The 16,467-nt window shown below is 53.8% G+C and overlaps 2 protein-coding genes across 3 annotated transcripts in view; both read left to right on the forward strand.

Moving 5' to 3' along the window:
* Window positions 1-328: 328 nt before the first annotated feature.
* CYB5B (cytochrome b5 type B) lies at window positions 329-8,921 on the forward strand. Its single transcript, NM_001245849.1, is given in 5 exon segments — window positions 329-501; window positions 5,487-5,615; window positions 6,051-6,077; window positions 7,339-7,370; window positions 8,253-8,921. Coding segments are annotated over 5 exon segments (435 nt in total). The 5' UTR covers window positions 329-345; the 3' UTR covers window positions 8,344-8,921.
* A 7,156-nt stretch (window positions 8,922-16,077) lies between these two features.
* NFAT5 (nuclear factor of activated T cells 5) overlaps window positions 16,078-16,467 on the forward strand; it is a 54,893-nt gene continuing 54,503 nt past the window's right edge. Inside the window, exon 1 of one of the 2 annotated variants that reach the window (XM_030282540.4) lies at window positions 16,078-16,401. In XM_030282540.4, coding sequence (XP_030138400.3) covers window positions 16,329-16,401 — 73 coding nt within the window. In that variant the 5' untranslated portion in view covers window positions 16,078-16,328. The remainder of the gene's footprint in view (window positions 16,402-16,467) is intronic. The other variant, XM_030282541.4, reaches the window with a different exon arrangement.

Raw genomic sequence — 16,467 nt, forward strand, 5'->3', positions numbered from 1 at the left:
GCTGAGGGGGATCAGGGATTGAGAGCCCGGGACTGACGGCCCGGGGCTAAGGGGGATCAGGGATTGAGAGCCCAGGACTCACGGCCCGATCTGAGGGCTGAGGGCGCCGATCCCGGTGCCGCCTCAGAGGCGACGCTCGCGCGCCGTTTCCCGCCTTCCGTCCCGGCCGCTTCCCATTGGCCCACGCCCGCCGCCGCGCCCTCCCATTGGCTGCGCCGGCAGCGCCCACCTCTAGTTTGTTCCCCATTGGTCTCCGAACGCAATGGGGACCGCGCGGAGCGTTGTCATCGGTACGGCGGCCAGCACGAGCCAAGCTGCGCGTTCCGCGGAGGCGCGGCGGGCAGCATGGAGGGCGGGCGGCGCGGAGAGGCCGCGGCGGCGGCGGCGGCGGGGACCGGGCCCGTGTTCACCCTGGAGGAGGTGGCGAAGCGGAACTCCAGCCGCGAGGCCTGGCTGGTGATCCACGGGCGCGTGTACGACGTGACGCGGTTCCTGGAGGAGGTGAGGCCCGGCCGCGGGCTGAGGGAGCGGGAGAGGCCGCGGCCGTGTGGGGCCGGGCGGGGTCGGGGCGCTGCAGCAGTGGGATGTGGAGGCTGTAGGGCACCCCAGAGGAGAGGAGGAGGTGACAGGGTACCGCAGCCACCGCTCCGCTGCCTGCCCCGGGGGATCGTCCACCAGGGCTTTGCAACAACGCCGCTGCTGCCGAACCTCCGCTTCACTTCGCTGTGCGGACTAAAAAACCCTTCAGGACTCACTGCGTTTGTCTTCTGGTTTTGAGAAGGTTGAGAGTGGTGTCCTAACTGCTGAGAGCTGGAAATGGAGTGGGAATAGATAGTAACAAAATAGAAATGCCCAAGGGAATGGCAGGAAGTTGTGTTAGGGGAAATTTAGGTTGGATATTAGGAAATGTTCTTCCCCCAGAGGGTGCTGGCACTGCCCAGGCTCCCCAGGGCATGGGCAGAGCCCTGAGGCTGCCAGAGCTCCAGGAGAGTTTGGACAGTGCTGCCAGGGATGCCCAGGGTGGGGTCGTTGGGGTGTTTTTGCAGGCCCAGGAGATGAACTTGGTGATCCCTGTGGGTCCTTTCCAGCTCAGGATATCCTGTGATTCTGTGGCTCTATGAAAATCTCTAAGGGGTTTATCCCAGCTTAAAATAACAGCAAAGACTTTGTGGCATTTGCAGGGCAATGTACAAAGGTTGGGTTGCACCAGCTCCAGAGAAGACACTTCACTGGAATGCACTTGTTCCAGCTTGTTGGCTCTGCTGCTCTGAGTTCAGCTCTGGTTTCCCTGCAGGCCCATGTGGCTGAAGCCTGTGTGCTGTGGAGAGAGTACAGCTGCCTCAGGCAGGGGGGAGGCATCACCTGGCAGCTGGAGGTTGTGCCTCGTTCTGCAGCTCTCAGCATTTATCTATAAAGTTGGGCACAATCTGCTTTCTTTTTTGAGTCCACAAAATGACCGAATCACAGAATTGTCCAGGTTGGAAGATCTCTCCCAGACCATGGAGTGCAACCTGTGCCCAATCCCCACCTTGTCCCCAGCACTGAGGTGTTCCTTGGACACCTCCAGGGCTGGGGACTCCAAACCTTCCTGGGCAGCCCCTGCCAAGGCCTGAGTCCCCTTTCCATGGGGAAATTCCTTAGCAAGAACCAGAATGAGCTGGAGTTTGGGACAGCAGTAGCAGGAGCTGGGAATCTTGTCTTACACTTGTCTCTGTGGACACTGCAGGGATGTTGAGTCTTCACCTCGATGTTTTCTCTAAGATGGGGTCTGGGATCTGCTCCCTGGGACACTTTTGGAATTATAAGTGAGCCCAGAAAAACACTTCAGTCCCTCCAGGTTTAGCAGTGCCCTGAGTGTCACCTTGAGATGGTGTTTCACCCTGAGATGATATTTCACTCTTTCCAGGCCCTTTTCCCCATTTGTGTTTCTCTGACATAAAAAGTCCTCCTTGGAGGGAGAGGGAGAAGAATAAGGGCACTGACACAACACTGCTGTGCACACCCCTTGTGTGCTGGTCTGGGTGGGAGCTGCAGCTCTGGGGCAGCTGGAGCTGCAGGGCGCAGCTCCTGTCGCGTGGTCACTGGAGCAGGAGCTGCTGCCTGCCCTTGCTGGCCCCTGCTCGCAGATTTGGCTGCACTGCTGAGACTGCTGGCACGGTCCGTGGGTGGGCTTGTGCAATCCTGAAGAAGTCACCGCTGAAAGGCTGAATTTGGCCTCGTGATTCCTGCAAATTGCTCACTGCAGGTCAGCCAACCCAAAATCCGTGTGCTGCCGGACGTGTAGGCCAGTTTAAGTTTCCAGTTCACACTATGTGTAACAGGAATAACAAGACATCTGTCACAGAACAAAATTGGCTGAATTGTAAGAACATGAACCAAATGCAGGAGATGTGCAAAGACAGCAGCTCAAGTGTTGCAGGTGTTTTTGGGAGATGCAATCTCCTGTGCTTCAGAGAGCCTGTGAGTGCCTGAAATGAAATGGGATTATTTTAAAATCCAAGAGAGCCTTAGGGTGATCTATTTTCTCCCAGATCTGGATAACTGGACCACACCTGTTATTACTGCTGGTTGCAGTGATCTAGATAAGCACATGCAGGCTGTGGCTGGAACAGGGGGGCTGTGTGCTGGTGGAGGGAGGCAGCTGTACCTCCTGCAGGTGCTCTGGGTCTGTCAGGCTCACACTTTGCCACAGGGGTAACAAAATCTGAGCTTTTAACTTAGGCACAATCTGTAAGACACTTATTTAGGGTTCTGCTGGAGGGATACAGTTTATCTCCATTTTGGCATATCACTAGGGGCGTCTGGAGATGCACATTTCTCCAGGAAGCTCTTGTGTCTGTTATCTGAGCCCACAGGCCACAGCAGCCCCCACAGCTCTGTGTCTCAGCACACGCTGCCGTTCCTGATCCCCGTGATAAGCGTGAGCAGGAATCCATTTCCAGTTTCCAGGTGGAAGGAGCCTGGGTTGTGACACCACTGACCCGAATCGCTCAGCTGGTTTCAGGTGGAGTTTTCTTCAAGAGAAGGAGGAGCACCAGGCATCTGAGTTTGCTCGTGCTGATTTGCTCCAGCTTTGCAGAGGTGTTTTTGGAAGGCCTTTTCCCTGCCTCACAGCCAGCGCTGTGCAGGATGTGTGGATCATTGCTCCCAGTGACTGCTTGTCCTTGGTTCTGGCTTGGAGGGTGCTGGCACAGGATTATTGCACAGGAATACTCTTCCCTCTCCCGGTTTATTTCTTTAACTCTGAGCACTAGGAATGAAAGTTTCACCCTTCCTCAACCTGCTGATCTTTTCTCTTACCTGACACAGTGATCTAATTAGTCCTGGAACTCAGTGTTGCTGCTGAGCTCGCTTTTGCCTCCAGCAGTTCTGTACCAGCAGTTCCCAGCCCGAGATTTGCACAGGTTCTTGGGGTTTGTGGGGAGGGGTCTCAGGCTCTCTTCCTGTGGAAGTTTGGGATGTGCTCTCAGAGGCCTTTGCTGCGTGCCCTCAGTTCCAAGTCACTGTTACTCACGGTGTGTGCAGGAGGTCCCCTGGCACAGAGGACCCAATTTTATTGTCACCTCCCTCCTTCTGGTTTGCTTTTGGCTCTTTCTTGTCAGAAACTGACATTTTCCAGCCATTGTTTCCCCTGGAAGTAGTCTTCCTCTCCCCCATAGTTTGCAACACCATTTCCATGTTTTCCTGCAGCAGCTGAGCTGCAGATTTGGGCAGTTTTGTGGCAGAGTCCACGACTTCCTGTACAAATAGTCTGGGTTTACGTTTGCTGGGCTAGGACAAGGTAGGAATTGTTTGGCTGCAGCAGTGCTGTCTGGAGGACAGAGCCCTTCAGAAATAGGAGATGCCAAAATATTTTGAAGGTCTTTTTCTTTTAGGCTTGGAGATGGCAGCGAAAGACAGATGTGCACAAATAAATAATTGTGGATTTAGCAAGTGCATAGAAAGGCTTCAGAGCCAGAGAAGTAAAGAAGAGTGAACTTTACTGTTCTCCTCTCTTGAATTTTATCTTTCCTCTTGTCTCTTGCCTGTGGAGAGACTGGGTGTCACTGAAAGATCCACTGCGTGTTCCCTATTGCTGCAGGGTTTTGTCTATCCTTCTAGGATGAATTATTAGGAAAAGAAGGTTGTCTGCTTAAAATTCAGGTATTTTCCTGTCTGAAATATGAGATTTCTGGTGAGACAACCCTAAGGAGTTATTCTAAAAGTCTTATGGTAAATGAGGTAAATGTTATTCTAAAAGTCTTAGGTAAATGAGCAGCTTTTCAGTGGATCTTAGCTGGAACTGGACAGTTGTTCTGAGCAGTGTGAACGGACAACATGCAGCAGTCCCTGATCTGACTCCTCTGGGATCAAGCGAGCCAGAGGCAAGGTGTGGGAGAAGGGGCAGCCAGAAGAACTGCATCCAGACACAGGGAATGAGCCATGGAGCCTCAGCTGACACCCCAGCTCAGCCACCTGGTAACTGCCTGTGACAAACTGTGTCCCCCTACTTCGCCCTTTGGCTCCTGAGAAAGCTCTGTGTTGGTTTAGTGACATACCTGGACAATAAAGGGCTTTATTCCAAATAAAGAGCTGTGATATGAGGATTGCCTGCAGCAACCCACCGGAGCAGCCAGGGGGGCTGGTTTGTGTCCATCCTGTGTTTGGTACGAGGTGGGATGGCCTGGAGGGAATATCCAGACCTCTGGCAGCAAAAGCAGACAAACTGAAGCAAGAGGAGGGGTGGCAACTGCTCTGTGTCTGAGGGAAGGAGGAGCACATGACAGTGAGAAGCAGGTGTGTTGGTCCTTTGATCTGAAATGCAGCCCAGCATCTCTTCTCCAATTCAGGGCTGGTTGCCTGAAGCCCTGGAAAACTGGGTTAGTCCCTGTGAGTGCCCTGGGATGTGTGACCACTTTATGGTGTAAGTGGATTAGCTGGTGGTTCACACTCAGGCTGTAAAGGGACTGTCCTTTGCTAGGAGTGTGGTTAGTGCTTCCCGTTGCCAGGCTGTTCCTGGAATTGTGACATTGACAGTGGACAGAGCCCAGCCCACCAGAGACAACAGAACCACACCCAGGTTTGTGCCGGCTCATCCCATCTGAGAGTCAGCTGTCCCTGTCACTGTGGAGCTTCCTGGGGATTTAGCTGTTGTAGCTCTGGATCTCTGAAATCAGTGTATGATATTAAACAGTATAATTTTTGTGGTACTTCTGGATTTCCTCCCCTCATATCACTGGTGGTTGCACACAGGATCAAGTTCAGTATTGCACATTTGTGTGCAGAGTCAGCCAAACATCATTTTTAGTACCTGAAGAAGTAGAATATCCTTTCCTCCAGTGGTGCCTGTGGATTCCTGAGGAGAGGTTGGACAATTGAGCCTCTGTCAGATTTTATTGATGGTGTTGGCTGAGGCATCCAGCGGTGCGGGCTGGGAGGAAGGCTGATGACATCCTCAGAGCCTTTCTGCATCCAGCCTTTGGCTCACCTGGACTCTTCTCTTCCAGCACCCAGGTGGAGAAGAGGTGTTACTTGAACAAGCTGGCCGAGATGCCACTGAGAGCTTTGAAGATGTGGGGCATTCCACGGATGCCAGGGAAATGCTGAAGCAGTACTACATTGGAGAGGTCCACCCGGTGAGTGCCTCGTGTAACCCCCAGACAAAGACACCAAGGTGTGTCATGTGAAATAAGTTAGTAGTTGAGGGGCTCAGGCAGTCCCTGTGTTGTCCAGGGTTTCTGTTGGGGAAACTGAACTAAATTAGTCTTCTCCTTCCACCATTCAGAACAGATTTCTCACTTCATTTAAATTGGGGCGCTTAAGCTGAATTCATGGGTTCCCTCTGTAGCTGATGGAAGCATAATCCACATTTGCCTTGTAATTCTGAGCTCAGGAGGGTGAGGCTTCCCAGGGGCACAAACACCTTTCTGCCTGCCTTTGGGTGCCCAAGGAAGGACTTCTTTGAAAACTGAGCCCAGGCAATTACCTTTGTACAGAACAATTCCCTCATAAAGGCTGCAGCCTTTCTTTGAAGTCAGCACTTACCTCTTTCTTCTTTTTCCGCCTGACAGAGCGATCGTGAAAAGGAAGGTTCTAAGGTAAGCTCTCAGCGTTTCAGTTTTCTGTTTTATTTAATGTCACGTCTTTTGGAGGTTTTTTTCCTCCCCCTTTTTTCCTGTGGAGCTTGTGGCTTTATGTTTACGCAAACTACACACAATTAAATTTCCCAAGCAAATTCTATCTTTGTTTTTGTTCTGAACCTCAGTGGGCACCTCAGTGTGAAATTGGAAGTGAGTTTTTGTGCCCTTTCTCTGCTGGCAGCAGCAACGTTTTTTCCACACCTTGAGCCACAGGCCATTTTTTGCATTTCTGGCTGTGTCCTGACCACGGAACTGGTTTCCTTGTTGTTCCCTCCCGAGCCAGGAGACAGCAACAGGGGCCGGCTGGCAAACAGGAATTCTCTGTTAACTGCCTCAGGGATCAGTGGTGTTGCTTAATACTCAGGTACTCCTGGACTAGAACAGGGCAGAGTGTTGCAAAAATGCCTTTGGAAGGGATGGGGAGAGGGAAAGGCAATAAATAGAATCCCACTGGGAGGTAAACATGCGCCTTGCAGCTGGCTGGGTTGGGAGGCCTGGACAGGGCACAGCTCTGCCTTCAACAAGGCTTCAGGAGATGTTCCCCTGAGCAGGACCACTTGCAGAGCAGCAGGAATTCAGAAGGGAACTGTCAGCAAGGAAATCAAGGACAACTCAGGCTGGTAAAGCCTATGTTTAGTTATGACATGGAGATGTGTGATTATGTACATATGCACCTTGAAATTTATTGTTTGATTCAACTCTGATTCATAAACAGAATCACATGCTGAAAATGTGCACAGAAATCAGTGATGGTCAGAGTAGCTCCCTTGGATCTGAGTTAAATACTTTATTCAAGGATTTTTCTCTTCTGATCAGTAAGTCCAGCACGCTGTGCACAGCTGGAGGCTCTCTCCAGAGCGCATCATCTGTTTTAAAAGGAGGTTCCAGTTTAATCTAAAGATGGAACAAGAGAGAGAATCAGTAATGTACAAGTAAATACGGGGGAAACACAAAACCACCCCAAAACTGTGATGTAATAAGCAGGGCCTTATTTTGAGAGGGGTGCAAGTTCCAGCATGAAGCTGGAGACTGGGTGGGACCAATTGGATTGATGCAAAGAACATGAAGATGACAGCAAAGCCATCCACACTGGTGACAGGGGGTGTTTGGGAGAGCGTTATTCTCCCTCTGTATTTGTAATCACACGTTCAGGCTTGTCTTATTAGCACACATTTAATGTTCCTTTGTTCTTCTGCTAACTCACTCTTTCCTCCTCCAGAATCCAAGTAGGACATCCTCAGGCCAAACAAGGTATAGTATCTCCTGAAAATAAGAGTGAGAAATGGAGGGGTTGGGACACATTAACTCCAAAGGGCAGGAAAATCCCTGGGGAGGTACTGCAGTGTCCTGGCAAGCAGATACTCCAAAGCAAGTGCCAGGGTGTGCACCTCCCTTGCTGGATGTGAGCCCGGCTCTGCTCTGTGCTGGGCAGAACCAGCATCCCAGTGTTTGGAATTCTCTGCCCCATGTGCTGGTGTTGCACGGTGCTGGCTGCATCCCTGTCCCCACAGGGGTTGTTTGGGTGGTGGCTGTGGGCCGAGGGGTGGCTCAACACAGTGATGGGTGGGCTTTTGGGGAATTTTACCATGATCAGCCCAGTCTAGTTGAAAATCCTTAAAACCAGCTCAGGGCCCTGCTCTCCTGCAGCTGGTGCAGGAGGTTTTGTTCAGGAGGCTGCTGAGGGTGCGGCTGTGGCCTCTGGAGTCTGAGCAAGGCAGATTTACTGGGGCACAGCTGTAGCCGTCACCATCCTTGAGTCAACAGTGTTGTTTGTACAACACAAATTACAGCCTGACTTATTTAAGGAAAATAAAACCAAACCAACAACAAACCCCCCCCACTGGTCTCTGGATGTGCCAAGCTGGAAACTTCAGTCATCCAGCTGCTATTTTATAAGGCACGAGGCTGCTCTTGGGCCTCTCGTTGGGGCTGGCAGAGCCTGTGCACGGGGACAGTGGGGCCTGCCCCAGCTGTGGCCATGGTTAGGGGGATAACCTGTGGGGACAGCTCCCAGGCGTTCCCTGGACGTGTAACAAGGGATGAATATTGGGAATGCATTATTAACTAGGTGCTTCCTTCTGGTTTCTGTGGTGTGTACGTTTTAGTTTTTTGTTTCTTTTTCTCTCCCCGTAGTTTCTGGTCGACATGGCTGATCCCCATCGTCGGAGCACTGGTCTTAGGTTTAATGTGTCGCTATTACATGATGGATGGGAAAAGCTCGTGAGCTGGCCTTGCTGGGGCCTCAGACAGCCTGAAAAGAGAAAGAGAGAGTGTGTGTGTGCAACACGTGGAGTTCTGCTGCCCTTAGCCTTCCTGCCTTGCTTTTAGCTCTGAGTTTGTCAAGTGATGTTGATATCCATGGGACCAAGCTAATTCCAAACTCTATCCTAACTCTGGGATCCACAGATCTGTTGTTTCCTCTTGCAGTGGCAGGGAAAGAGGAACTTCCATGATTCCCTGACAGTGGTGTGGTGTCCCTTGTGCTCTCTCTCTCTCGCTCTCTCTCGCTCTCTGACATGACCCCAGACAACCTTTTCTCTCAATGCCTTTGTGTTAAGCCAGACACCATGCAAGAGCTGCCCTGGGCCTGTGGCTCTGCCTCAGCCCTTCACACAGTCGGGAATCATCTGCCAGTTGTCTCCAGCTCTTGCCAGAAAAGATGTCCAGAGCTTTGGTTCCACAAGAACATTCCCAGAGCGTGCAGGCAACACTAATTGGAATGGCAGGGAGTTGTTGGTTTGGCCACCTCTTTCTGTACCTGTCTGTTTTTAACGGTTAAACAAATACATGGATTTTAAAAGTGATTCTGTTCATTTTGTAGTATTTGTACTTGTCCCTATGGAAGGTATATCCTGTGAACAACTTACATTGAATCCTGGTAGGTTTGGGTGTTTTCGTGCTGTGCGTGGCAGAGCCAGTGGGAACTGGCATGTGGCTTCTGGAAATGCAGATTCTTCTTTCTCCCTGAGGTCATGATCTGACACATGTATGGGAAACTAAACTCATTCTTACGTACTGTGAATGTGCACCAGATGGGGGAAACAATTAAATCTGGTCTCTACTCCCAAAATGAAAAGGGAAAAGAAATGCATTTGGGATTTGTGGATAATGCTGGTTTTGTCTTTGAATAGAGGAGAATATTTCCCTCTTGCCCTGTTTTTGTGTGTTGTGCAGTCAGCTTTGAAGTGCAGACAGTGCACAGTTTGCTTCCTGTGCTGAGGCAGGAACCTTTCCAGCTCTTCCAGCACACTGATCTGGGGCTTTGGGATCTGCTAGATAAAGGGAAGTGGTGTCCTGGTGCCCACTGCCCTTTGGCAGGGCTGTGCCACCGACACTGGCTCCCAATCCAGACCTCCAGCACAGTTGATCATCCCCTGGGATTGCAGCAAAAAGGGCAGCGATACCCTGGGGTCTTGCTGTGAAAACCTCCCATGGGTTGTGGGGGTTCTTCTCTCTTCCACAAAACTTCTGTGTCCTCCAGAAGGTTGTATGGAAGAAATTCTTGGATGTAGAATTACGCTCTGTTTTTTAAAACTGAAGGCCAGGGAACCTGGAGTAAGAGCACTGCCAGGGCTTCACATTTAACACAAAATTGTAAACCATTAACTCAGTTTGGGGAAGTTTAGAGTGGGTTCCCTATTAGGGAAAGGTTTGAAGTTGGAAGGCACATGTTGGCAACAGTATCGCTCTGCTGAGCTGAGGGTGTTCAGGGCAGTGTAAGATTCCACAAAGGTCAGCTGGTTTTGATCCAGGAGCACCAGGTGTGATGCTGGAAACACACCTGTTTTCTCCATAGGCAGCACTTTTACCTGGATTTTGACTTCTTTTTAATACCGTTTTCCTGGCACAGTCTACATTCAGTTGCATTTTGGTTGCTGTAAAGAACTTCTTGCCATCACTGACCCTTGCTATCAGCTCTTGATCCTCGGCTATTGGGGAAGTTGCCTGTTGATTCCCGTATGTTACAGAACCTTTTCTTCCTCTTAATGGATTAATTGCCCAAGGGAGACTCTCAGTCTTGTTCTAAGGCTTCTTGGAGCTGGTAAGTAAGATCCTTGTCCAGTGCCTTGTGGAACCCCAAGTGGCCTCTATCTGCACATATGCCAGCTCCTCAGAGATCTCAGGGTGCTTGAGATGCATTTGCAGAAGCCACGTCGAGGTCTTCTCCCTTCTCCATTAATGACAAGGGGGAGCATGTCTGGGATGGAGGTGGCTGGAGTGAGCCCAGTGCTTCCTGGGTTCCCTCTGCTGTGGTCGTGAAACCGCACCAGCCTCTTCTGGCTGGCTCGAGGATGGGTCCCACAGGTGTGAAATGGCTCAGGCAGCAAGGGAGGCATTAACAAAGTTTGTTTACTCACTTTGTATAAGGACTAAACCAGGTAGTTGTCCAGCTCTGTCCCCATGCTGAACCCGCACAGCCCGTGTTTGCCGCCAGGTCTCCGCACAATGCCGGGACAAAGCCGTCTCAGCTTTCACCCCACAGAAACCTCTGAGGGTGGAATTCAATCTGGGCTGTGCTCTGCTTCCTTCAGGTGCTGCGGAGGAGAGGTTGAGTGAGGAGCTGGAAATACGAGCACGGAGGCAGCTCCTGTGGTTAATGTGAGCGTGGCAGCGCTGCTTGGGAGCGCAGTGCCAGCCTTTTCTGCCTCTGCGCCACCCCGAGTTCCTCGATGACGCAGAATGTAGCTGTTAATTGGGCTGATGGTTTATGGAGGAGGGGTGGGAGGGTGTTCCTGGGGGGAGTTGGTGCATGTTCCATGATGCAGGCACCCACAAAATGCCGTTTCTTGTACCTGGAGATTGTCTGCCTGGCAGGAGGTGCCAGGCTGTGTGTTTGCTGTGTTCAATAAAGGTGTACAACAAACAGGTGCAGGATCTTGTCTTCCCCCAGGATGGGTACCCTGGAGTGTGTAACCCCCATGTTACAGGGCTCAAATATCCAGTGTTGGTGAGCTATGGCAGACAAGGGGTTTGCCTTCCTGTTGGTACAGGAAAAACCTTCTCCTTGGCAGAAGCTGGTGCTGAGCCTGTGCCAAGGATGATTTGCAGCATGTGTGGCCGAGCGACTCGATGGTCCCTGTGGGTGCTGGGGAAGCAGCAGTCTGGGGCTAAGCACTGCACAAGCAGCTCCTGAGTCCAAACAATATTCCATGCTGTAATTACAGTGGGAGTTTCAATAACTGCAGCAGGGCAGCTCCCTACATCACCCTGATAATCCAGATCACCTCTTTGGAAGTGCCATGAGCACGTGGCAGAGCAGCCATGGGCATGGGTTTTGTCTGGAAGAACCTGCATGGTGTGTGACTGCCCTGTGGTCCCAGGTCTCCCAGGATCACATGTCCACGAGGAGAGTGTGTAGGAAGGTTGTTTTCAATGGAAAGATAGCATGGAGACCATAGATTTTGTATCCTGTTTGCATGTCTGCTTATAAAAGGATGTAACATCCCACTCCCGTGGCTGTCAGCAGAATCAGGCTTTTAAAATTTGCCTAATTATGGATCTCACGGTACCATAAGCTGCCTCAGGGCAGCAGTACCTGGTTGGAGCCTCAGAGGAGGGAGCCGGAGGTCAGCGAGGTGCTGACTGGGGAAAAGGGCATGGGAAATTAATGGGAACATCTGCTTTGGTCCTGGATTTTAGCTGAGATAATGTAGGGAAAAAGGGCATGAACTGAGTGGGAAGTGCAAGTTTTGGGGAGGAAGGTTGGGCTTTGTGTTCTTGGCAAGCAATGTCTCATGTAAACTTTATTTATCTTTGATCTAGAGGAATTGGATCCAAAAATCAGAGAAATAAACAGAAGATTTCAGAACTATTTTTAAATCTGCTTCCAAGCACTGCAGGGTCAGTACTATGCATGGTCCTGCTCCTCCGAGCACTGGGGAAGATTTGCAGGGTGTGTGAGACAGAGATGGTAAAATTCAGGGGCCGTGGGTCTCAGAAAAGTCCTGACACACAAAACTTGTGTTTGCACATGACAGCTCCCACTCTGGGACAGGGAGGCTATGGTGGCTTTACTCCAGGATTAAAAGGAAAGACCCCATTAATGGGACTTACGTGTCCCCTCTGTTTTTAAAACCCTCACAAACCAGGAACATTTTCAGGACACCAGCAAATCCCGTGCACCTAAAGCTGGACCTTGCCCAGCGTCAGCCCCGCAGCCAAGTGTCCTGTTCCTTGTCACCAGCATGGGGACAGAGTGGGACAGTGTCTCCTGCCAGCAGTAACTGCCCTGCGCGCCCCGGGCGGCCCCGGTGCCTCCATCACGAGGGTGAAGTCAACGCCAATGTCACACGCGGGTGTCACACGCTGGTGTCACCCGCACTGTGTTGTCTCTCCTCCAGGGACACCACTAACAGAAATTACTATAAAACAGGTTTCCTGCCAGCCTCGGCAGCTCTAATGAGTCAGGAAGTCGTAAGTAATCTGGGAATAGGGGAACTGTTGACAGAGCCTAATTATTTTCTGACAGTCTTTCTAACACTGCTAGAAAATAAAACACCTACGTAGGCTCCGGAATTGCAGACGGGGTTAGTGATATTCTGCAGGCACCTGCTAATTTGTCCCCACGATCCCGGTTTAGGCTCCTTCCCCCTCACACCTGCTGCTCTCCAGCTTCTTCTGCAGGAAGAGGAACTTTATAATAAAGAGAGAAAATACCTCAATGACACAGAACCACTGCAGCCTCCTCCCACGGCTTTTCCATGTTTTAGGGCCCACAAGAGGAGTTTTATGGCTCTGACTGGATCCCGGGAAACCTTGTACATGTGCTTTATTGACCTGCCTTGGTGTGGTTATTCCCCCCCAGTTCTGCTGCTCTGTGCTGCACCATTTATTTAGTCCTTTAAAATTCTAATTGTCCAGGACTGTTTGGTCCTTCCCCCCCAAAAAATTATTAATTCTTTCTCCAAATTTGGCCTTCGTCCATAGCCTCCCAGTTGTGGAATGCTGGGAATGGCAGGGCCTCTCTCCTTTCCAGGTGTTACCGGGGCAGTGCATTGGAAGTTCCCCCAGGCTGGGTGAGCACAGGTGGGATTGCACAGCCAGGCTGCTGCTGCCTCGCTCCAGGGAGCACATGGACTCCCTTTTTCTCTGCTTTGACCCCCATTTTGTGTTGTTATTTGTGTTGTCCCAGCTTTGCCCTTCCCAGGACTCTGCAAAGCTCTTCACAGCCAAACACTCTCCAGCAGCTGTTGTGGAGCTGCTACTGCTGGGCCAGCAGCGCCCAGGCTTTCGGCACTGTCCTTTCACTGCCCAGCCATGAATGCCTGTGCCTCCCAAAGCCACCTTCTCTGTCCCCAATTGCTCCATCCCTGAGCTCTCTGGCTCTCAGAGGGCTCTCTCTGCCACTTCCCTTTCAGGATTAAGATCTGTTTTCCTTCCCCACCACAGCCCATCTGGTGGTGGCACCTTCTCCGAGAGCCTCTGTCTTCCTCATCACTCAGACAGAAGGCGAGTATAGCAGAGTCTTACATTGTTTTCCCTTGGTGCTTCCCAAACAATTCAGTTTTGTAGTGCCTGCATGGCAGTAGCTCTCCCTCCCTTGCAAGGCAGGGCAATCCCTGCCCAGCACAGGTGAATCCCCCTTTCCCCTGAATTGTCCGGTTTGAAATTGCCGAAGGGGAACCTTTCCTTTCAGCTATCCCGAGTACGCCTGCGCCAAGAGAGCTGGAGAGGAACCTTGGAGTGCCATGACAAGGGGAAATGGCTTCCCACTGCCAGAGGGGATATTGGGAAGGAATTCTTCCCTGTGAGAATTGTGAGGCCATGGCACAGGTTGCCCAGGGGAGCTGTGGCTGCCCCATTCCTGGACATTTTGCTGAGGGACTCAGTGATCACAGCAAACCCTTTTGGAAGACTTCTAACTAGGGAGGACACTTGTGCCTGATTTGAACAATGCATGGGTGAGCTGCGCTGAGCACCCTGAAACAGCAGCAGAACTGCAGGTGTGCCATGACCGAGTATTCCTGGGGACCAGGATGGCTGCATCCCGGCCATCACTGCCCAGCAAAGGGTCTTGGCGACTTCCATGGCACACTCTGGTGTGTGCCAGCTGGTCACCAGCTGTGATGGCTGATTGACAGGGATGAAATCCATAGATGTACTGCAGTCCTGTGCCCTTCTGCCCCGTAATGAATGAAGGCAGGTGGAGGAGATGAAAAGCCAGACAGCTCCAGGAATTAAAGCAGCTTGTCTGGGATGAAAGAGAAACCGACTTCAAATGCCACCAACCACGCACTGCGCAGCTGCCACTGCTCTGCCAGGGCTGTGAGAACAGACACCACGTGTGTCCCACCCTGACACCATGGGCACTGCTTGGCACCCTGCGGGCACGGGATGCAGAGAACAGGGTAACATGGCATACCGGTGCTCCAAGGAACAACTCAGTGGTGCCACAAGTGTGGGACACTGGTTGAGTGCTTGGTGGGGACACCAGTGTGGCCATCCCACAGTGACCGACTGACCAGCGGGGTGTGGGGCTCAAGGGTTCCTCACTGGCTCTTGGGCTGCATGGAAGCTGCTGAGTGTTTTTAGAGGGAGATTCCGCTGGGATCTGAGAGCAGACTGGCAAGGAGCTGGCAGCAGGAGGGACGGGAGCCAACCTTTTGGTGTCCCAGGGAAACTGGACCCTGTGCGGCGCCGGAGGCACGCGGCAGCTGTTCACAGCTCCTTCCGCCTCCATTTTTCACAGCTTAAGCACTCGCCTGGCACCTCCATCCATTCACACACAGCCCTTCTTATTTTCCCATCCTTTCCCCACTTTCAAAGCAGATTTTGGACACTTTGGAAAATTAATTGTATGGCTGTGCGAGACACCTTTCCACACCTCCTCCCCCGTCTTACACCTTTCAGGAAAAGGGACTCCCGAACTCCCTGTCAAGAACTCAGTGCTCGTGTTCTCCTGACGCCCCACATGTGGGGCACTTGTATATTAAGGCAGCTGCCATGCGTGTCAATGATAACGCACTCTTGACACTGCTTTTGCATTCCCGTGTTATTCGGAAATAGCTGTTTTTTGGGACAATACCCGCCAGTGGGTTTGGCAGCTCTGCCTTGCGGGTTTGCGTGGCAGAGCCCTGCGGGCGGATGGAGCTGTGGGGCACACAGCCGCCCCTGATCTATGGGGTGTCATCACCACCCCCAGCACCGGCGGGGCCGCTCGGACACAGCCCCTGAGGCACAGCCCCGGCCGCGGGACCCGGGGACAGCCGCTGCTGCCGCCTTCTCCCTGAGGGCCGCCCGAGAGACCATCCCGGCGGGACCTCCATCCCTGCTGCCCCCACGCCGGGGCGCTCCCCAGAGTGAGCCTCACGCGGGGGGATCCCCTCAGAGTCCCATCCTGGGGCTGCCCTTGAAGGGCCCTCGCGGGTTCCCTCACCCGGGGGCTCCCCGAGGAGCTCCCCTCACCCGGCTGCCCTCAGGGCAGGGGCTCCCCTCACCCGGCTGCCCTCAGGGCAGGGGCTCCCCGAGGAGCTGCCCTCACCCGGCTGCCCTCAGGGTAGGGGCTCCCCTCACCCGGCTGCCCTCACCCGGCTGCCCTCAGGGCAGGGGCTCCCCGAGGAGCTGCCCTCACCCGGCTGCCCTCAGGGCAGGGGCTCCCCTCGCCCGGCTGCCCTCAGGGCAGGGGTTCCCCCAGGAGCTCCCCTCACCCGGCTGCCCTCAGGGCAGGGGTTCCCCCAGGAGCTCCCCTCACCCGGCTGCCCTCAGGGCAGGGGCTCCCCTCACCCGGCTGCCCTCAGGGCAGGGGCTCCCCTCACCCGGCTGCCCTCAGGGCGGGGGTTCCCCGCGAGGCTCCATCGCGCCCCCCCATCCCTTCCAGACCCTTCCCCCGCACCCCCCCGCGCGCACGCGCGGCCGTCCCGCCCCCGCCGGTCCCCCCCCCCCGTCCTCCCCCGCGCACGCGCAGAGCGGCCGCGCCGCCGCCGCCGTTCCCCGCCGGCCCCTCCCGTGCCCCGCGCAGGCGCAGCGGGCTCGGAGCGGCGTCGGGCGCGCTCCGCTGCACACCGGCCCTGCGAGCGCCGCCCGCTCCCGCAGCCCCGGCCCGACCGCCCGCCCCGCCGCCCGCGGCCCCGCCGTGCGCCCCGCGCGCTCCCCCGGCCCGTGCCTCCGCTCCGCTCCGCCTCGCGGCGGAGGCAGCCGCGCCCCCCCCACCCCGGCCCGGCCCCCCCTCCTCCCGCCGCCCCCTCGCCCCCGCCGGGCCGCGGAGCTGCGATGCCCTCGGACTTCATCTCTCTGCTCAGCGCCGACCTCGACCTCGAGTCCCCCAAGTCGCTCTACTCCAAGGGTGAGTGACCGCGGCGCGCTGTGCTGGGGGGGGGGCAGCGCCGGTACCGTCGGGCCCGCGCTCCGG

This window comes from Taeniopygia guttata, chromosome 11 (assembly GCF_048771995.1).
Source record: "Taeniopygia guttata chromosome 11, bTaeGut7.mat, whole genome shotgun sequence".
Classification (NCBI taxonomy): Eukaryota; Metazoa; Chordata; class Aves; order Passeriformes; family Estrildidae; genus Taeniopygia; species Taeniopygia guttata.